The sequence below is a fragment of the Kogia breviceps genome, chromosome 16 (genome assembly GCF_026419965.1).
Source record: "Kogia breviceps isolate mKogBre1 chromosome 16, mKogBre1 haplotype 1, whole genome shotgun sequence".
NCBI lineage: Eukaryota > Metazoa > Chordata > Mammalia > Artiodactyla > Physeteridae > Kogia > Kogia breviceps.
The window spans coordinates 70,871,042-70,893,163 of NC_081325.1; the positions used below are offsets into that span (position 1 = coordinate 70,871,042).

The 22,122-nt window shown below is 45.4% G+C and overlaps 2 protein-coding genes and 1 non-coding gene across 14 annotated transcripts in view; 1 reads left to right on the plus strand and 2 right to left on the minus strand.

The window, feature by feature from the left end:
- FGF14 (fibroblast growth factor 14) overlaps positions 1–12,246 on the minus strand; it is a 718,038-nt gene extending 705,792 nt beyond the window's left edge. Inside the window, exon 1 of the mRNA XM_067016974.1 lies at positions 12,073–12,246. Within this exon, the coding sequence (XP_066873075.1) occupies positions 12,073–12,097 (25 nt within the window). The 5' untranslated portion in view covers positions 12,098–12,246. The remainder of the gene's footprint in view (positions 1–12,072) is intronic.
- LOC131743586 (U6 spliceosomal RNA) lies at positions 7,529–7,635 on the minus strand. Its single transcript, XR_009331857.1, has one exon. It is a non-coding gene; the product is annotated as a U6 spliceosomal RNA (small nuclear RNA).
- A 120-nt stretch (positions 12,247–12,366) lies between the features above and the next one.
- TPP2 (tripeptidyl peptidase 2) overlaps positions 12,367–22,122 on the plus strand; it is a 67,982-nt gene continuing 58,226 nt past the window's right edge. For 4 of the 12 annotated variants that reach the window (XR_010837331.1, XR_010837332.1, XR_010837330.1 and 1 more), the window contains exons 1-2: positions 12,372–12,627; positions 20,431–20,559. Coding sequence is in view for 6 of the 12 variants with exons in the window: in XM_059042404.2 (XP_058898387.1) it covers positions 12,463–12,627; positions 20,431–20,559 (294 nt within the window). In the remaining 6 variants the exon portion in view is untranslated. Of the gene's footprint in view, positions 12,628–20,430; positions 20,560–22,122 lie in introns of all 12 variants that reach the window. The other 8 variants (XR_009331848.2, XR_009331847.2, XM_059042407.2 and 5 more) reach the window with 3 other exon arrangements.

Genomic DNA, 22,122 nt, shown 5'->3' on the forward strand with positions numbered 1-22,122 from the left:
CGCAAAAGTGATCAACAGGCACTTTGTCCGCTTTATTTCGTGTTGAGAAGTTTGGCAACTTTAGAAATAATAATAAAAAAAAAAAGCCAGTTAACCTGTTTAGGTGCCCACTTTTATCTTAGAAAAGACCCCTGTATTCTTTTCCATGACTGAGAATTAGGAGTATATGTGTTTTGCTTAAAAGTATCACTGTATGGGGACTTCCCTGGCGGTCCAGTGGTTAAGACTTTGCACTTCCAGTGCAGGGGGTGAGGGTTCAATCCCTGGTCGGGGAGCTAAGAGCTCACATGCCTCGCAGCCAAAAACCAAAAAACATAAAACAGAAGCAATATTGTAACAAATTCAATAAAGACTTTAAAAATGGTCCACGTCAAAAAAAAAAAAATCTTAAAAAGTATCACTGTACAAGAATTTCATGCATCTGGATATTCATTTAGTAAGATGTTAGTGGCCTTGGCTGTAAGAAGGTTTTGCTTTAAGCACATTCTGAAAGGTTGAATAAATGAGAGTAAATAGTGCACCCGAAGTCATTCAGTTTGGGACATTTAGGCGGGAGATTCTCAGCCTGAGAGTCTTAACGTAAGTTATCCTGATCATGCATGTGGTTTGTCTCAAGTTAATTCTTGCTACTTATAAAGTGCCCCTTTTGTGGTAATCAGGGGCCATTTGAATGGTGCCGGTTTTCTTATCTGGAGACTGGATCCAAGTGGCTAGTCCTTGAGCTTTATACACAGGAGGGAATTCATGCTTTTTCCTATAACGGAGATGCTCCCTCGCACCTGCAAGCTTCCCTGAGTGAGAAAGTAAACAGTGGAGCGCTGGGGAACTCTCTGTATCCTGGACCCTAATTTAGCATCTTTACTACTGACTCTGAATAGTTGTGTCGAATACAAATTGCTGTCATGCATTATTTTTACCAAAATAAAAGAGGGAACAGCTTTTGTGAAAATCTGGGCGCGCCTTCGGCTGTTGTCTCAAATTTTAACTTCATACTTTAAAGGGAAAAAGGTGAGGGGGCGGGGCTTAGGGTCTATCACTTTAGATGAATTCAAATGGCTACATTCAAAGGCTTAGATGAAAGATAAGCAGAAACCCTTGTAGCCCAAAGACCCACCTTGGACAGCTCCTGACCCACGTACACCCACATTTTTCATTTGGCTTTTTCTGCGACGTATACAGTTCCACTGTACCTTTCTAAAAGAGAATGGGTCAATTACAAGCAAGGAAGCATTGCACGTTTACATGGTTTGTTTGTTTATATGCTTGACATAACTTCTTAGTTCTCTCTCTGTTTCCTGCATTCCCTATGCTTTTTGTCCTCTAGCACCTAGCAGCCAGCATCGTTAGGGCTGTAGTCTGCTGAGACTGATTTACCACAGCTCACTCACCGGAACAAAATCACAAGCTACGGAGCCCCGTGGGATCGTCTGCACAACACACTAGCTTGTAAAGGCAAGTTCCAACCAGAAGGTGGCACTATTACAAAGCCAATGCTGAGTGAAAAAAAACCTAAATGAATTGCTTTCGATAAAGAACATTTTCCAGGATTTACACACACACAGATATTGAATGAAAGTTTATGTGAATAAAAGAACTGAGAAATTTTTACTCCTGTTAAGAATAATTATAATGGAATTATAATCGTATTTTTAAGCTTGTGACCACAGCAGCATACTTTCCTACAATGTGTAGATTTGCAGTTTACTTTCTTCTATAGTTAGCTTTCAGTTGTAAATATTACAACCATTTAATTACTTAGAAACTATTTAAATGTTCAGAAATTGGGAATGTTTCAAAAAAATTTTGGTATATCCATTGAACTATATACAAATCATGTTTATAAAATAAGTTTTTAAACTCTGAAAATGAGAACAATATAATGCTAAATGAAAAGTTTGTACATGACATTCTAATCCACAGAAAAAGTCTAATTTTGGCTGTTGGTCTCTATTTCAGAGCAGTGGAATTACAGAGCTTTTAATTATAATCAAAGGTGCAATGAGGTATCACCTCACACCTGTCAGGATGGCTACTATAAGAAAAAACATGGTAAGTGTTGGCAAGGACGTGGGGAAATAGAAGCCCTTGTACACTCTTGATGGGAATGTTTAACGCTGCAGCTGCTATGGAAAACAGTATGAAGTTCACTCAAAAATTAAAAATAGAACTACCAAATGCTCCAGCAATCCCACTTCTGGATATATACTCGAAGAATCAAAATCAGGATCTTGAAGAGATATCTGCACTCCCATGTTCACTGCAGCATTATTCATAATAGCCAGGATATGGAAACAATCCAAATGTCCATCAACAGATGAGTGGATAAAGAAAAGGTAGTACATACATACAATAGAATATTATTCAGCATTTAAAAAAAGAAGGGGGGCTTCCCTGGTGGCGCAGTGGTTGGGAGTCCGCCTGCCGATGCGGGGGACACGGGTTCGTGCCCCGGTCTGGGAAGATCCCACATGCTGCGGAGCGGCTGGGCCCGTGAGCCATGGCCGCTGAGCCTGTGCGTCCGGAGCCTGCGCTCTGCAGGGGGGGAGGCCACAACGGTGAGAGGCCCGTGTACCACAAAAAAAAAAAAAAAAAAAAAAAGAAGGGAATTACCATTTTCAACAACAGGGATGGAACTGGAAGGGATGCTAAGTGAAGTACACCCGTCAGAAGGACCAACGATGCCTGAGTTCTCTTATAGGAGGCATGTAAATGTCAAAGGTATAGAAGTAGACAATAGAACGGTGGTTCCCAGGATGGGGGAGGGGAGGATGTGAGGCGTTGCTGTTCAAGGGGCATAAAGTTACAGTTATACAAGGTGAGTTCCAGACACCTGCTGTACACCAGCAGATATAGTTAACAAGAAGGCACTGGTACTTGTAAGTTTGTGAAGAGGGTAGATCTCATGTTAAGTGTTCTTACCCTCCCCCCACCCCACGCTCACACACAAAGTGATATCTATGAGCTGTCCTCCAGTTGTCATGCTTCTGTTACGGGAAAAAAAATAGTTCTACGAAATTGGAGATGTATTTATTACAGTTAAAAAAAACATTAAGTTCTAGAAACAGTAAAATCATACCTGCCCATGTTATGTTTCACCAGTGACAGCGTAAATTGTTTGATCTATTTACCTCAAGGAAACAGGCTTATGAGGTCTCTGTACTGCATGCCTAAGTTGATTTTTAAAAACCATTTCTTGCAAACTGAATAATCCTTTAAAAAATAAATCAGTTTGCCTGCTCTATGGAAGTCTTAACTTCAGACAGTGGGATGCCAAATGAGTGACCAGCCTCCGTGCATCGAACGCTGCTGCACCCCAGCCACGATATAATAACAGCGATTATTTATTGTCACTGCGGAAGGTACCTTTCCTCATTTAACTCTGACGAAACCCTCAGATTTGTGGTTGAGGACACTGAGGCTTTGTTAAAGATCGTGAAGCTACTTAGTGACAGACCCAGTCCCCGGAGACAAGATCCCTTAACTTCTCAGTGCTTTTACTCGCATATTCTCTGCCTCTGTCTCCATCAAGTCAGGATACTCATCAGGATTAGGCTTTCACTGGAATCCAAAGCCTAACATGCTTTTCTGGCACTCCAAGTTCGGGCAGGTGGATGGGACTTAGGAGATCCCACGCAGGTGCTGCAAGTAAAAACAGCCACAGCAGCTGGGCAGATCCCGGCCTGTGCCCATCTCGTGGACAGACCCACAGCGCTGAGATGCTTCCTACAGTGAAACCACAGAGGGCAGGAACTACCCAGGGACAATTCCTGCATCGCACAATTTAATTCATGTCTGTCCACATAAGTGTGATGTACTGTCACGGAATTCAGTGGGAGTATGTGTTTGCTAACTAATACACATCAGGAATGGGTGAAACAAAATGAAGACCGTATGCTCTGCTCTCTGTAAAGCTCTTTTGATTAAGGAAGAGAACATTCCAAAGCATATCACATAAGGATGTTTAAGATGAGGACACGGAGGGATCACGGATCAAACCAAAAGCAGCGGCTCGGTGCGCCGGGGCTTGTTTGAGAGCACAGCAGTTCTGGATTAAAGAGAGCTCTCAGCCCCCCAGCAGCGGGCCCCAGGGATCCAGCTTTCAAGAGCCTCACTCAAATGCTCCATCGCACATTACATGCCCGTGGGCTTCTTTCACCTGCCTCAGGACAAGAACCACTCCTGGTCCCATCACCTATGGCCAGAAAGGAGGGGGGGTATATCCTTCCTGCCCACTTAGCAGGGACTGGGGGCTGAAGTCCTCCAAGGAAAGGAGTGAGACTTCTATAGCTATGCATGGAAATTTGACTTTGTCAGAACTAAAGGAACTCAATATTTTTTTTACATTTTTTATTGGCGTATAGTTGCTTTACAATGTTGTGTTAGTTTCTGCTGTACAGCAGAGGGAATCAGCTATATGTATACATATATCCCCTCCTTTTTGGATTTCCTTCCCATTTAGGTCACCACAGAGCACTGAGTAGAGTTCCCTGTGCTCTACAGCAGGTTCTCATTAGTTCTCTATTTTATACATAGTAGTGTACATATGTCAATCCCAATCTCCCAACACATCTCACCCCCCCTGAAGATTTTTAGGGCCTGAAACGTTTACATTTTAGAAACAATTGTACTGGCAAGGAAGTACCCATTTCCAATTTCAAAAACAAGAGATTTAAAAACTAACTTACTTGGGACTTCCCCGGTGGCACAGTGGTTAAGAATCTGCCTGCCAATGCAAGGGACACGGGTTCGAGCCCTGGTCCAGGAAGATCCCACATGCCGTGGAGCAACTAAGCCCATGCGCCACAACTACTGAGCCTGCGCTCTAGAGCCCGTGAGCCACAACTACTGAGCCCACGCTCCTAGAGCCCATGCTCTGCAACGAGAGAAGCCACCGCAATGAGAAGAAGCCCACGCACCGCAGTGAAGAGTAGCCCCCGCTCGCCACAACTAGAGAAAGCCCGCACGCAGCAACAAGGACCCAAGGCAGCCAAAAATAAAAAATAAAATTAACTCACATGTTAAATAAGTGATGACACAAGCAAAGGAATAGTATAAAGCTATTAAGAAGAAAGAGAAATCATTCTCTGTACTAATATTCATCAGGAAATAGTGTAAAATGAAAAAAAAAACAAGGTACAGGACACTGCAGTATGTTACCATTTATATAAAAAAGGAGAGAGGAATCATATTTTTTTCACACACATTTACACATTTATGTATGCATACATACATATGTATACAGTCATAGAGTATATGTACACATACATACACACATACATACACATTCTTTCTATGCATGCCACATTTCTGCAAAGATACACAATACAAAGAAGTCTAGAGAATTCTACACTCGTCAAGGTGAGATGTTTCTTGGGCATTCCTATTTATCCATGGTAGTAGAAACCATAAGGTTACTCTATTTTTCTATTATTTCTTTTCTCAATTTATCAGAACCAAAAACCAAATAGAACCCGACAGACAATGCAATCAGTAATAACCAAATAGTGTGCAAACTTGAAGATTAAATTAGGCTAATATACAAAGGTTGAGAACGTATTCTGTATTAGAAGCCATGGAAGAAGCAATTGGCTATTTCAGAACAATTCTTTACCTAAGGAGGACCTGGTGTAGTTTAACTATTTGTGCTAGGTGGTGTGTAGTTGGAAGGCTAGAACCATCCGAGCCTAGCTGTCATAATCTACCCCTTCTATTCCTTTTTTTTAAAACTTTTTATTTTATTTTGGAGTATCGTTGACTAACAATGTTGTGTTAGTGTCAGGTGTACAGCAAAGTGATTCAGTTCTACATATACATACATCTATTCTGTTTCAAATTCTTTTCCCATTTGGCTTATTACAGAGTATGGAGCAGAGTTCCCTGTGCTCTACAGTAGGTCCTTGTTGGCTATCCATTTTAAGTATAGCAGTGTGTACCTGTCAATCCCAAACTCCCGAACTGAGTGTTCTATTTACGAAGCCTAAGATGTATTTCTAGCTCCCCTGAGACGACCTGGAGTATTTGCCATCCTGTGCCTCCCCCTAGGTGGCCGTCCAGGAATAGATGTCCTCACTGTCTGTCTGGCAGTTCATATGGGATACTGACCACGCGGGAAAGGAGCACTTCTGTTTGGGGTTATCACACAACCAATCTTTCACTGCAGTGAAAACGTCTTGAACATCAGTGAGGTTCTGGTAGTAATTAGGACAATTCACATATCCCAGTTATTGTTCCCTAGGGCCCACGATAGAACTGCGTTTCTCTGCCCCCTTGCACGTGGCCATGACCCTGGCATTTGCCGTAGCCGGTGGAGGGTGAACAGAGTGACGGAAGCTTTAAGATCAAGTGCACGTTTCTGCACGTGCTCGTTTTCCCGCTGTGGTGACCAGGAACATTCCAGAGACTGCCGGCTCTTCCAGCCTGACTCCAAGACTGGGCGGAACCTGGAGCAGAGCCCGCAGTGGAGCAGGAGCGGAGACGGAGCGCGGGTGAAAACTGTCTTTAAACCACTGAAATGTGGGCTTCCATGCTGCCACAGCACTGCCCGGACTGACAGTCAGGTGTCCGGAGATCGGTGTTTTACTGAAGGTGGCAGAAAGGGGCACGGACTTGCGCCTGTGGCCGCCCATGGCTGAGCTCCTCATCTGCTGGTGCTCTGCATGGAGGGCAGCCTCTCTGCCTAAGCCCTCCCCACGCTTATCCCAGGACACACCATCCTGACCTACACAAATGATCAAGCCCCCTCCATCGCGTTTCTCATGTGTCTGTAAGTCTACTAGCTCCAGCGTCCTCTGGAAGCCAATGGATTTGCTATTCTGTCCACTTTCTACGGGTTCTGTAGAAGGAAGGGATGGCCTCTGCTCCTAAGGACAGCTGGTCAGAGCTGTCAGGAAGGGAGAAAGGGCAGCTCTGGTCCCACAGACGAGAGGAAAGCGGTGAGAGACTTTTACTGTGGCTTGTGAGGCACCTGTCTTTCCTGTGTGAAAAACTCACACTTCTCCTATTTATATAACATTGACTGTATTTCTCGTGAACTGACAACCCTAGCCTTAGTATGCTAAGAGCACATGACCTTTCTCTGCCCTGGGGGATATTTGGAAACTTTTTTTAATATTAACTGACCATAAAACATACTGTTTTGAAATTGATTCAAATCCTCCTCCCACCCCCCGTAGCTACCAAAGAAGTTCCATTAACTCTTTCCCATGCAAACAAGGAAACTGAGGTCCAGAGCAGTTCACTGCCTTGTCTAAAAATGACAAACCAAGAGGGAGCTGGGACTAAAGCTCAGATCTCCGGATTCCTAAAGCCAGCTCTCATCCACCTGCCAACACCAACTTTTGCACTGGTTAGACGTGAATGGCCTTCTCACAAGGCCCACCTCACCGGCTCACGGCCTTCACTTTTTAATTTTTTGATTGGAGTCGAGTCGCTTTACAAAGTTGTGTTCGTTTCTGCTGTACAGCAAAGTGAATCAGCTCTACGTATACATATGTCCCCTCTTTTTTGGGATTTCCTTCCCATTTAGGTCAAAAATATGGAACACTTCACGAATTTGTGTGTCATCCTTGCACGGGGGCCGTGCTAATCTTCTCTGTATCATTCCAATTTTAGTTTATGTGCTGCTGAAGTGAGCACTGGCCTTCACTTTTCTAATTTTTCAGGATTTTCTCCCCACTTCCCTTTGCCCTGAAAGGCAAGGCTGTCCTAAATGTTAGGCTCAAGTTTCTGAGTTTACATCTGCTCCAGAAATTCTTAAATTAAATTCTTAAATTCTTAGCCCTCTTTTGCCGATGAGTATACTTTTTCATGTGTTGTCCAGTTTTTCTGAATACTCTCAGCAGGACTCTTGGTCCAAATTGCCTAGTTTATCATTTTATTATTGAAGGTTCAAGGACCTGGAACTGTGTTATAATGCTTAATTTAGTTTGGAGGTAGAAAGAATAGAAAGTGAGAGGATAGCAAGCATAATCTAAAGTATTTAGAATCATGTAAGTCTTAAGGCTACATGGATGTATTATATAGATGTATATATGTTGGCAAAGTGGCTATTTGGTATAATTAACAAATCTTTTGAATTAAGAGGCATCTTTTGAAAGGCCTTTCTATGTTTATAGAATTTCCCACATTATCAGTCCTGCCTACCCATGCAAAAAGGCAGAACTTAATCTCCCAGCCTCCTTTACAGCTAAACGCAGGCATGTGATTTAAGCTTTGCCAAATACCTTTGTCCATCTGGCTTTGCCCTGGAGAATGTCTAGGAAGCCGGCATATTCGATAGGAATGGTAATAAAGGCCTTGGCCTCCAGGGGGCAGCAGTGGTGAAGTTTGAAGCACCTGAATCTCGGTTTGCTGTGAGCTAGTTTAGTCCGGGTCCTCCGAGAAGCAAGTGCCAAGAATGGCTTAAAGGAGCAAGGATTCTATCGGGGGAACTGCCTGTCTGTGTAAGGTAAAATAGTCCGGGAGGGCCATCAGGCCGCGAGGCAAGTTAGACCCTGAGAAAAGAAGAGAAAAGCAAAGGCTGGGTGCCACGCAGCCTAGGGGAGGCTTGGCAAAGACGGAGGGGAGTCCTCCAGCCCAAATCCGCTGTCACGGAAGTTTCTCATCTCCCAGGAACGGCCCGGCCCTAGCGTTTCTACTTCCCTCCATCACCGCCTGGGGGCCGCCACGGGAGGAGTGGCCTCGCTGCTAACGCTGCGCAGGAGTTCTACGCCCGGCATCTGGGACACGATGACGCTTTCACAACCTCTGCGCAGTTTCGGATACTTGATTAAAGAATATTCTCTAAATGATACGGTGCCGCAATAGCTACAAAGAAAGTGACTCACGGGAAGCGATGCCTTTGCCCGCACCTCTGCACTGGCGCGCAGCCTCCCACCCGGCGGGTGATGGGGACGGGAGGTGGCCCTCGGGAACACCCCGCTCTGCCCTTCCCGCTCCGAACGATGCTATGTGGGAGGGTGCGTGCGTCCAGCCTATTACTTTACCCCACATAGGATGCCCCGGGCTGCTGTCCCTGTTGTGTCCTGACATCCCCTTCCTCCTCCTCCTCCCCATTCCTAAGCCCTGGTTGTATTTATCTATATCTTCATTGTTTTCTTCTTAAAGCCAATGAACTGTCAAACTGTTTGTCAAGTTGCGCAAACGGACTTGGCATTGAGAGCTTTCCCTTAGCTGGCAATGTCATTAAATCCAGAGAGGAGGAGGTGTAAACGCAGAATGTGGAGAATACTGTGGCTTGAAGACAAAGAGTAAATGACTTCTTATTGAGTTAAAGTGATTTCAGGGCTTTTTTAAAACAGTGGTCTTCAAACTGTGGTTTAAAGTCATGGATAATTTCAATATGATCAATTTCCAGAGGCTCACATGTCCTATCTACTCTTTTCCAAACTTATCTGCTTGAAGACGTGCCTGTGATGGGAGGACATACCGCCTCCCCTTCGCACCTGTTTCACAGCTGGGTCTCCAGCTTCCTAGAAAAAAAAGGCATCTTACTATCGTGCATCACGTTCAGGTGAAATAGCTTCTTGGGCATCAAATAAAGGGACGATTTGAAAAACTGTCAGTAAAACTTTTCATCAAAGCCCCGAAACATGCATCTCATGCATCTTTTTAAGAACTGCATTTTCAATAAAAATTTTCTTTTTGTTCTGTAATTTTTATCTTAATCAAATATTTATCAAAGCTTAAGATTTATTTATGTCCTTTTGATCAACTTTCCAGTAATTGAAAGATAATCCAAAAGGAAAATTTTAACACTTTGATCCCAGGAAAAAATTTTAAATTAAATATTAACATACATATTTTTGTTGCAGATAATAATAAATGATCAATACTACTTTCCATCATAAATGTAAATTACATTAGAATAAAATTCTGTGTAGAATGTTAATAAAATTTCAAGAAGAAATAATGATGTCAGATATCTGATTTTAAATGGAATATGTTCCGGTATATAAATAGAATGGCAGATATCAAAGAGTAACATTCAACTGGCTATATTTAAATGAATGATGTAGAAGCTTCATTAAAGAATGTCAATATTTATAAAATGCCAGATATCACATCCTTTATAATTTCTTGAACGTAGGATGACAGATTTCAAAAGTTATATTAAAACTATACAAGAGGGTACGTGATTTTTCTAAAACACTTTTATGGGAGCCGTAAGCAAAAAAATAAAAAATTTTTTTAAAGAACGTTGTTATAGGAGTCTAATAAAAAGTCTGCCACTTTGGTTTCACAATGAACAGTTCACTCACCATCCATTCACTGGGTGACACTCTGGTCAGAGAGCACAACAGGTGTGGTAGAAAATACTGGGGGCAGACTATGAGAACAGAAATCCAGCTTTTTCCCATTATGAAACTCCATTTCATAACCCACGGCTGTCAGTAAACCTGTCCACCTTTTGCTCCTCATCTGTAAAATGAAGCAACTGGACTACCGGTTCCTTTGAAACTGGAAGCTATTCCATTCTGTCACTACATGTTCTATTTGAATATCTTCTGAGTGTGTCTTTTCTTTACCATTAATTTTAAGCCCTTTTCTAGAGGTAACATAAACACAGTTGGGAGTAGGAAAGAAGACATTTTAACTATTCTCCATTTCCTCTCCACTAAAGAGAACATGCTTCTCTAAATTTATGGAATAGGGCTTCCCTGGTGGCGCAGTGGTTGAGAATCCGCCTGCCGATGCAGGGGACACGGGTTCGTGCCCCGGTCCGGGAAGATCCCACGTGCTGCGGAGCGGCTGGGCCCGTGAGCCATGGCCGCTGAGCCTGTGCATCCGGAGCCTGTGCTCCGCAACGGGAGAGGCCACAACAGTGAGAGGCCCGCGTACCACAAAAAAAAATAAATAAATTTATGGAATAGAAGAAATGGACAAGTAATCAATTCAAAGAAATTGCACAGCCATTACAGTAATTTTTGAGATTTAGTGGAGAATCTCCCAATGCTATGGATTGGAAACTGGTGTACATAGGATTTCCCTTTACACCAAGCATTCTTAACCTGGAGTCCATGATAGAATCTGAGGGGTTCAAAAACTTGAGTAGGAAAAAAAAAACCAAAACATCCTTACTTCCACTAACCTTTTAATTAAATATTTCCTTCAATTACAGATGTAGGTAATAACCAGAGTGGTATCAGCAGTCACTGTTTGTTACTGTTTCACCAATAAAAATGTTTATCACAGTACGTTACAGGTGTGTCAAAATACTATTTATGCTCTTTACTATTTTGATATTATGGGAACTTATTAGATTTGGCGCTAGCTCCTGTTATTTCATGCAAAGAAGCATACACATAACTATATGTATAAAACTTGCTATATAATAAAGTTGGTTTTCATATTTTGATAACTATTTCAACATAATTTCCGGAGTAATTCTATATATTAAATTTTATGAGTTTAAAATTGTTCTGAGGTGTCCATAAGCCCCGCCAGATTGCCAAAGAGGTCGCGTGCACACCCACACAAAACACTAAGATTACCCTGACAAGAATACAGACAGATCAGTAAGGCCACTAATGCAGCACGGAGCAATTGATAGCCGCCACTGTTAATCTTAAAAACTGCAAATTATGGCTCGATAATTTAGTGGAGAACCTTCAGGACCAACGAGGAACATCAATTTAAAGAGAGAGTGAAAAAAAAAATGTTTTTCAGAAATCCCGGAAGCCCAGGGTGAGCAATGAGGATAGGAGGGGCCCACTTCAGGCTGGTATTTGTTACTGGCTACGAGGCCGACTGAACGGCCAACAACCCACTTCCTGTTGATTGCAGCTCTGGCCCATCCCCCCCATACGCCCCCCCCATACGCCCCCCCCCCCGCTCCCGCATCAAAGGGACACACTCGAGAAAGGGGAACACAATCCCTACACCACCGAATCAAAGAGCTCCCTCTCAAACATTTTTGTACCGACATTTCGCCAAAATCCAACACTCCTAGGGGTTTAGCGAGCGAGAGTTGGCCCCCTTTCCTCGGGTCAACCGGGGATCCTGCAGCAGCTGACTGAAAAGTTTAGTCCACAACCACAAGTTCGGAAACCATCGCTTGCCAGCGGGAGGTACCTGCTACAACAGACTGGCAGCCCATTTCCTTTCCCGTTCCCGGAGGAGTGTTTCGGCCCGGGACACGCGGACCCTTTGCTTGGGAGCCGGCCGTCCCCTAAAAATCCCCAACTCGAGTCTCTTTAAGACCCCAGGTTCGAGAACTGAAGCCTCCGACTCCGCCTTCTTCTCTGCGGCCCGGGCAACACTCGGGCCCAGCTCCAGAGAGCGGCACCGTTGGCTTACGTAGCAGCGCGTGATTGGCCGCCTCTCCCTGGCGGGCCTGGATTGGCCGGCGGCTGGCCCCGCCCGTCGCCCCCGCCCAGGCCCGCGGCCGTCCGGGTGTCCTCGCGCAGCTCGTCCGCGCGCAGCCTGGCAGTTTTCCTCTTCTTCGCCCTCCAGCTTGCGTTCATGGCCACCGCAGCGAACGAGGAGCCCTTCCCTTTCCACGGCCTCCTCCCGAAGAAAGAGACTGGGGCCGCATCCTTCCTCTGCCGCTACCCGGAGTATGACGGTCGGGGGGTGCTCATCGCTGTCCTGGACACGGGGGTCGACCCCGGGGCTCCGGGCATGCAGGTGCGGCAGCCGCCGAGGGCCCGGGCGCGGGGGCGCGGGCGGCCGGCCACGGGGCCGGGAACGCGGAGGGGACGCGGCGTCGGAGCCTTGCAGGCCGAAGCCCGCTCTGCGGCGGAGGGGGAGCCGCCGGGAGGAGGCGGAGGGCTCGGCGGGGGGCGGGGGGCGAGGGGCCGGCGGCCGGGCGCCCCGGCTGGGCCCGGATCCCGGCCCAGACAAAAGCGGCTGGTCAGGGCGCCCGGGGCCGCCGGTCGCCCAGGAAGCTCCTTCCTACCCAGGCGCCTCCAGGCCCGGGCCCTCGGGCTCCTGCCCAGCACACCGCCTTCTTCCGCGGGTGCCTCGTGTCTTGGGCACCAACCGGCCGGTGCCTGTTATTTGCAAGCGAGGATTTTACTGTTTTGTTATTCATGGGGGTGGGCGGTGGGAAGGAAACAGGGGAGGGGCAAATAACCAATCAGAACTTCATTTTTATTGCTGTCGTTCGGGAGGTTTGGTTTGGGGAGGAATAGTTTATCTTGAAACACGAAAGCCGGCTTTCAAGAAGATTACTCGGTCAACTTCCGGAATTGTTTCCTCTGGTACTTTTTATGTATTCTATTTTTAACCCTCGTCCGCAATGTACTTGTTAGGGTCAGTGAAACGCATGGCTTAGTCTTTGATAAAAAGAAGAACGCAACTTTGTTTTTGGCGAACTCTTCAGACTGCATTAAATTATGCTTCCGTATTTTTTTTTCAACTTCAAAATGTAAGATAACATACTTCATGATTTTTTAAAGTTATTTTGTTTTGCCTTAGCCACCTTTGAAATCGTTAGATCAAGGTACCATGCGGAAAGGTAATTTTTAAAAATGCGTCTGTCTGTTGAAAGCGTTCTCATTAAAGTCTTCAGTTTGACTTTTGTAAATTTAGTAGCCTGGTCCTTACACCGAAACCCAGCAATAAACAGAATTTCCCAGCTGTTCAAGACTCATCTCCCAAACGTCTAACCTGGCTAATCCTCCTGTATGCTGATCTCTTCCTTGTTATCAGTCTTTCCCCTGTATTTCTTAAAACCCTGAAGTTTAATAATTCTCCTCCTCCCCCATGCCTCTCCCTCCTCTGCGGTATCATTTTGGAAGTTAGGGTGATATGCCGGCGGGGGGGGGGAGAAGGGAACCCGTTTGGTTCCCAGTCTGGCCGACTCTGTAGAGAATCCCTCTGGGAATGTTGCTTCCTCCTGTTCATTCTTCAGCAGCACTCTGAAGCGCAACAGACCTCGTGGCGGCCCTGCCAGGCAGCCTTGGTGCATCAGAAGAGGAGCAGGTGATGCGTTCCCTCCTGGTAGCTCTGGTGGTCTAGTTTTCTTGAGAACTCCGAAGATTTACAGCAGTGACAGCTATCACCTCATTGAGGCTTCATTACAGGGCAGTTAATGGTTTCCATTCTGGTGTGGTGTGTGTTTACTTTTTATAGGGATAAAGTGGGAGGAGAACAGCTGGGGTAAGTGGTCACTGGCTCTTTTGTCAGGATAATAAGGGGATCAGAAGAGTTTGGAGGAGTAGTGTCTCGGGAAAAATGCTTTTGTAGAATTTCCCAGACTTGCTTATCAAATAATTCCATTACTCTCTCTATAAAGTAGCAGTAATTCTCATCCCCCAGTGTTGCTCTGAAAATTGAGGCGATTAATTACATGTGACTTCTTAAAGTGCTCATGAAAAGTGTTAAACACTGATTTTTCTTAGGCAAGGCTATTTAGTAGAGGGAGTTTATGCTGGATCTTGAACCACTATCTCTCTGAAGGATAAATACGCATTAGATATTATGTGCATGTAATAGTAAATGTTTGAGCAACAACATGTTTGAAGTAAAATGAAAACATAACTCTTATCTTTTAACAACTTGAACTCTGAGAGATTGACCTAAACATGGCCATCTGAAAGAAGTTCACTAAGGTGGCTTGCAAACATGCGTGAATTTTTTAAGGGTTTTTTCCCCCCCTTTACCTTTAACAAATGTATTTTGTAGATCTGTGTATACATCATTAAGATAAGAAGGTGGTTAGAAATAGAGTGGAAGGCAAGAGTGAAATAGGAAGAGGAGGTTGAACTGGACATTTGGAAAGGCAGATGGTGTCTGAGTAGGGGGCTGGGGGTGCAAGGGAGAGTTTTCAGGAACACAGTGGGGAGTCCCATTCTAGCCCCAGTCTTTGGGGCCGGCCTTGGGCCCAGTCCTCTTTTGTGATAGCGTGCAGGCTTCGTTAAATGTAGAGGGTGGCCAGCATGAGAGGAGGAGTAATTAAATACACGATTAAGTCTTTTCCTCAGCAGATATTCAGGCACCTGTCAGGTCCCTAACATGCTGCGTTAAGAGATTATGTCGTCCTGCAGGTAACTGTTAACAGGTTGATCCGGGGACCAGCGAGAGCTGGAGCAGTCAGGCTTCGCGGACAAGAGATGGGGCTTGGACTGGCCCTGGAAGTAAACCCCTGCTAGCCAGCGGGTCTCCTGGCTGCCATTGGTCACCCTTCACATTGCCAAAGTTACTCTCCTTAAAAACAACAACAACAAAAAACAAAACCAAAAAACCACCCATCCCACCTCTGTGTGTAGTATAAGGCAGAGCTCTTTGGGTGTCCCCGTTGTCTTTGCGATCAAACCCCAGGTTCGAACTTTGCACGGCTCTTTGCCATTCAGCTCCAGCTCTCTGCGTAGCCTGGGTTCTCGTCCACCCCTTCTTCTGTGCACGTCCACTCCGCCCCACCATTGAAGCACCCCGCCTGTGCTTTCACTGACACCATTTCACAGCTTTCCTCTCACCCAGATGTTCCAGGTCTTTCCGCAACACACGCCTTTGCATGTGGGGTTTAATCTGCCTGAGGGCCTTCTACAGTCACCTGTACATGCCCACCTAATCCCTGAAGACCAGCTGGGCCTTCACCTGTTACCTTCGGGGTTGTCTAGTGATATTAATTCAGCCCCCCACTGTGTGTGTATGTGTATGTGCCAACCGCTGTGTTAGGACCTGGGGGTTCAAAGAGGAGTAAGGCCCAGTCCCTGGTGACAGTTATTTAGTTTGCTCTCATAGCAATTTTTTCATATCCTACAGCATTTAACATTTTTTTTTTTTTGGCCGCACTCAGACCCTCAGCAGTGAAAGCACGGAGTCCTGACCACTGGACTGCCAGGGCATTCCCTAAAATGTTTCATTTTAGTATATCGGCTTATCTACCTTTTTGCTGGTTCAGTTAAAATTCCTAGAAAGCATATATCCAAATTCATTTTGTATGAAATGTGCTCGTAACAATTTGTGTTGAATTGAAAAAAAATGTATATATGTGATAATGTCTGCAATTTCCTCATGGGGAAAAAATCGTTTGGGAAGGAGGAAGTAGTCCTACAAAAGTCTCTCTAATTTTACATTCACTAAAATATAGTGGAGTACAGTAAGGAAGTTATCATAGGTATGTACTTGGTTACTAATAGTGGGTGCTCTCCATTAATTTAAGTTTTATGATCTCCCTTTCAGTTAGCCTTTCCTGATTCCCCCAAGCTGGCTTTTGTGTTCTTACATGCTTTCCTAGACACTGTCCTTATCATTATTATTTATCGTTCTATATTGCTGTTCTCTCTTTTTAAAAAAAAAAAAAATTTATTTATTTGGCTGCGTTGGGTCTTTGTTGCTGCGCGTGGGCTTTCTCTAGTTGTGATGAGCGGCGGCTGCTCTCCGTTGCGGTGCGCGGGCTTCTCATTGTGGTGGCTTCTCGTTGTGGAGCATGGGCTCTGGGTACGTGGGCTTCAGTAGTTGCAGCACTTGGGCTCAGTAGTTGCGGCGCACGGGCTTAGTTGCTCCACCACATGTGGGATCTTCCCGGACCAGGGCTCGAACCTGTGTCGCCTGCTTTGGCAGGTGGATTCTAAACCACTGTGCCACCAGGAAAGTCCCGTTCTCTTTTCTCATTTGTCTTCCCAACTGGATTGTAAGCTTTCTGAAAGCAAAGCCTGTCTTATTCATTCATCCTTATGTTCTTAGAATAACAGTCATTTAATAGTGTTTGTTTATGACATACCATTCTTTGCTTAAAGGAGTGTTTTCAGTATCTTCCCTGAAATTTCAAGTGGATGCGTATTCGTTCACTTCGGTTTGTGCAGGATACTTTGTGAACTTCCCCCTTTTGTTCCTGTCCTCTACAAACCCTCACCAACTTCACTGTAACTGTTTCAGTGGAGACACAAAGTAACTTAGATTCTTGATGTTTGAGGAGAACCTTTGGGCCATTTCTGTTCTGTTTGGCCAGCGGCGCCCAGTAAGCATCTCAGTCTCCCACCCCCGTTCCCAGGGCTTATCACCTTAGCTCTCCTCATAGTAACTGTGCCTTCAGGCCCGTGTTACCCCTCCCCAACCTCAAAGATGAGGGATAGAGTCCCAGTGTTAGCAGTTCAGTTTCTGTCCTCCTCCCAGAGTGCCTCTGCAAAGTTCTCAGCTGATTGGCCTTTTTAAAACCTGTCCTTCCTAACCCTAAACTCCCTCTTGTATCTTCTTATCTCCAGTGGAGTGGTTCCCTTTACCTAATGGTTGAAGGAAGGAGTAACTGCGTGTCTAAGAATTTTTAATGAGAGAGAGAGAGAGAGAGAGAGAGAGAGAGAGATCCTAGTGAGTAAAGCTTGTGGCAGTAGTAGATGGTAAATAAGCCACTAAATCCCATTAGGCTTTCTTCCTTTGCTCACACACTCATAATGAGGTTTCTAATGAGAGGGATCCGTGTCTGACTTGTTAGTGATCTCTTGTGATTCTTGATCTCAATTCACCGAAGTTGTTTGGTCATTGAACGAGAAAACGAAGAGAGATGGTTTGTGTTCTTAGTGCTATGGTGTAACTTTCAAATTATGTGCTTATTTGGAATACATTTTAAAATAGATTATTTGCTTATGGTCTTAGTACATGATCTGGCTAGTTTTAACTTTATAGGAGAGTATTAACTTCCTCTTAGTGGTTTCTATTTTTGTTAGATTTTCTTACATTTTTCTTCATTGCTTTATTTTCATTTTATTTTATTCTTAGAGATACTAGCCAGTCCCTTCAAAATCAGTGTCTGATTTGTTTTTTTAAAAATAAATTTATTTATATATTTATTTATTTTTGGCTGTGTTGGGTCTTCATTGCTGTGCGCAGGCTTTCTCTAATTGTGGCGAGTGGGGGCTGCTCTTCATCGCGGAGCACGGGCTCTAGGTGCACGGGCTTCAGTAGTTGTGGCACATGGGCTTCAGTAGTAGTGGCTCGCAGGCTCAGTAGTTGTGGCACATGGGCTTAGTTGCTCCGCGGCATGTGGGATCTTCCCAGACCAGGGCTCGAACCCATGTCCCCTGCATTAGCAGGCAGATTCTTAACCACGTGCCTCCAGGGAAGCCCCAGATTTAAGTTTTATCATAATTTTATCAGGGTTTGGTATGATTTCTGCAGTGATTTTTGTTTAATTATGATTTTTTTTTTTCCCGGTATGCAGGCCTCTCTTACTGTTGTGGCCTCTCCCGTTGCGGAGCACAGGCTCCGGACGCGCAGGCCCAGCGGCCATGGCTCACGGGCCCAGGCGCTCCGCGGCATGTGCGATCTTCCCGGACCGGGGCACGAACCTGTGTCCCCTGCATCGGCAGGCGGACTCTCAACCACTGCGCCACCAGGGAAGCCCCTAATTATGAATTTGAGCCTTCTCAATATATTAGAATACTTGTTACTAGTATAGACAGCCCCCCCCGAGATAAACATCCAGCTGATGAATTACCATTCATAAAAATAACAGCTGTGTGGCCCCTGACAGAGCTGTCAGCCCCCAGTTGGTCGATGATTGGAGTGAGATCTGGAATCCACCAGCCACCCCCTTGTTTTGCCTTTTGTCGAAAAAAAAAACCCCGTGTGTTTGTTTCCTCTACATAGTGAATTCCCCTGCCTCCTTTCGGGTACACCTTAACTGCAGAGCTCTGAGGACACTGCGGTTGGTGTTGGGGAGGAGGGCGTGAGACCAGAAAGACTCCTACTGATGGACACTACACTTCATCTCAAAGAGGGTGAATTCTCTGGGTGGAAAAGGAATCTGAAGGCTGTATTCTTGTCACACTATAGGCATTTCTTCACATTCCTGTTTCTCTCTTGAGCGTGGGGGGGGGGGGGTGTCTTCATTTTTCTGTCTTTTTTGTATCTCCACACCTGATTCCTGCTGGTAACTCAGCATGTATATCTTGAATGCTTCAAATTCCCTTTGCAAAGCTAGCCCAGAAAGAGCCCCAAAATAGTTTTTCCCACAAAGGCAACAAGGATATTCAGTATTGCTGTTAGCTGTAGCAGTCAGCATGGCCCAGATGAAAGTCTGGGGCTGGCCAAGGTACCACAGCTGGGGAAAATCAATCTAATGCTAAGTAATTCGTGTCAGGCCAAACAGCAATCCCATATGCCTTGAGTCCCTAACAGGCACTGCTAGGTTTGGGGTAGTTTGGTGAATAAAAGAGACATAGCCGTTGCCCTTATGGAGCTTATCTTCTGACAGTGCAAGCAGGTGAAGAGTCACAACCTGTACGTGCGAATTGAGTTAAGTTCTGTGAAGGAAACAAGTACAGTGAGAGAGAGTAGTCAGGCTTAGGATGAGGAGCCCTTGAATGAGAGCATCAGGGAGGCCCTTCTGAAGGGGGCGGCATTCTACTAGAGGACGGAGAGGTGAAACTGGGAGACCCGCGGAACAACGGAAGAAACAGAATTCCCAGCAGGAGGACCTGGCGCAGAAAGTCGTGAGGCGGGAGGACGGTGGCCACGTCCAAGGACTTGAAAGGAGACCAGGTGGTCAGAGGCGGGAGAGACTGGGACCCTGGCAGCGTCCGGTCCCGGGCTCTGGGAGCCCCCTGAGGGCCTTCACCGGAGGGCCGGCACCACCCGACTCGCTTTACCGTTGCTCGTGGAGGGAGGGCCTCCCGGGAGCCAGCATCGCGTTATGAGCAGGAAGTGATGGTGGTGGAGAGCTTCAGGACACCAGTAGTGAAAAATCAAGGGAAGGTGGGTCTGAACTGTGCTTTCGAGGTCGAGGGAAGAGGACTTCCTGCGAGATTCGCTGTGAGGAGTAAACTCAAGAATCTGAGGACTCTATAAGTTTCTGGCTCGAGCAGCTGGGTGTGTGTTGGCTTCCTGAGATGGCAAGGCCTGGGGAGAGACAAGTGTGAGTGCTAAGTCTGAACTTGATTTAAGAAGTTCGAGTGTCAGTGTGGCCTCCAGTAATGAAATGTTATTAAACGTTTTCCCCTTAGTGCTTTGTGCAGCCGAGAACTCACCTCCTTCAGACCTTATCTCCAATGTCACCTTCTCAGTGGTACCTTTCTTGACCAGCCTAATTAGTATTGAAAGCCCCATACCACCTGTCTCCCTTCCCTGCTTGGTTTTCTTCACAGCCGTGATTACCATCTGACGTGTTATATATTTGACTTGTTTATTGAGTCCGTGTAACACAGAGTGTGTGAAGTCAGGAATTTTGTGTCCTGATCATTGCTGCACTCCTGACGCCTAACAGAGTGTGGCCTGTGGTAAGTGCTCAAGAAGTATCTACCTGAACCCGTGAAACCATTTGAAGGATTCTGTGCTGTTTGCTGTGACTGAATCTTCTTGTTAGTATCTGTCAGGCTTTTGGCTTAAAACTTCAGTTCTCTTTTTAAAATGAATGCAGATTTTATAGGATATTTTAGGTATGGGTACATGTGCACGTACACACACACACACACATACGGGAGCTGGCATTGCTTTAAGGATAACAACTACAATCTATAATTCATATTTTAATTGTCTCTTAATTTTCAGGTTACAACTGATGGAAGACCTAAAATCATTGATATCATTGACACAACAGGAAGTGGTGATGTGAACACTGCTACAGTGGTAGAGCCAAAAGATGGTGAAATTATTGGTCTTTCAGGAAGAGTGCTTAAGGTTGGAGCTTTTATCTTTTTATTGAATTTTTTTCTTTTCTTTTGTACCATCACCTCGAAGCATTTTGCGTTTTTACCTTACATTTCATGGTATGGTGTTAGTTACCTATTGCCGTATAACAGATCACCTCAAAACTTCATGCTTTGGAACAACAAGCATTTGTTATTTTACAGTTTCTGTGAGTCGGGAATCTGGGTGTGACTTAGCTGGGTGCCTCTGTTCAAGATCTCTCCTGAGCTTACTAACTGTTGGCCAGGGCTGTGATTTCATCTGAAGGCTCGGCGTGGCTGGGGAGGGGGAATTTGTGATTATTGGCAGGCTTGGTTCCTCAGCACATGGGCCTCTCCACGCGGCCGCTCCGCAGCGTTCAGCTGCCTTCCCCAGGGCGAGCAGTCAGAGAGAGCCCCGGTGGAGGCTCTGGTCCCTTTGTAAAATAATGTTGCAAGTGATGCCTGTTACCTCTGCCATGTTCTTTCCTTTCAAAGGGAGTCAGTAGACCCAGCACACGCTTACAGAGAGGGGATTTTACAAGGGCATGGGTACCAGGTGGTGTGGACCCTTAGGGTCCATCTTAGTGGAAGTTATTGTTTTTGTTGTTTGATAGTGGGCTTGGAATTGGGATTTGTTCTTTTTTCCAGTATGGCTGCTGAATTCTAAAAATTTTAAGATTTAAGCGGAAAGGTGGGAAAAGTGATGAGAATGTAGTTTTGCCTTCCGCTTTTCCCTTCTGGGAACTTGAACTTGAAATATTTAGGCTTTAATATTTGTGGACTTAAATATCTGACCTTGTGTTATCCCATGTACTTGGTAGAAAGGCTGGGGTAAGCGAACATGAAAGGTGATTAGGAAACAAACATAAAGCAGTTCATCAGATATTAGCTAATGGGTTTGTTAGATGGCAAGAATTTGATTGTGTTTCAGTACTCTTATCTTTTCAAACAAGCAGAATTAGTTTGGAAGGTAAATTTGTGGTTATTTAGATATCCAAAGAGCTATATTCACCGTCCCATCTTTTACCATCTCTCTGAACCATGTTTAGACCTTGTCTCTCGGGTAAGATCGTCACAGCAGTGTATTAGTTTTCTGTGCTGCACGACAAGTTAACACGAACGGCAGCTTACCACATGTGTTCCTACATTTACTCTCTCACGGTTCCTGTGGGTCAGGAGTCCGGGCACGACTTTTTGTGGTTCTCTGCTCAGGGCTGCACGAGACCTCAGTCAGGTGTTGGTTGGGGCTGTGGTCTCAGCTGAGGCTCAGGATCGCCTTCCAGGCTCACCTTGTTGTTGGGAGAGTTCATGCATGACAGCATGCTTCTTCAAGGCCAGCAGGAGAATCTCTGCGACCTCGGGGCTGGCCCCAGTCCCTCTTTTAAAGAGCTTGCCTGATTAGGTCAGGCCCACCAGGGCACTCTCCTTTTGATGAACTCGGTCACCTGATTAGGGACCTTAATTGCATCTGAAAAATCCCTCCACCTTTGCCATATTACTTCCCATAACATAATCACAGGAGTAACATCTCCTCATGTTCACAGTTCCGCCTTCTCTAAGGCGGAATCTGCCT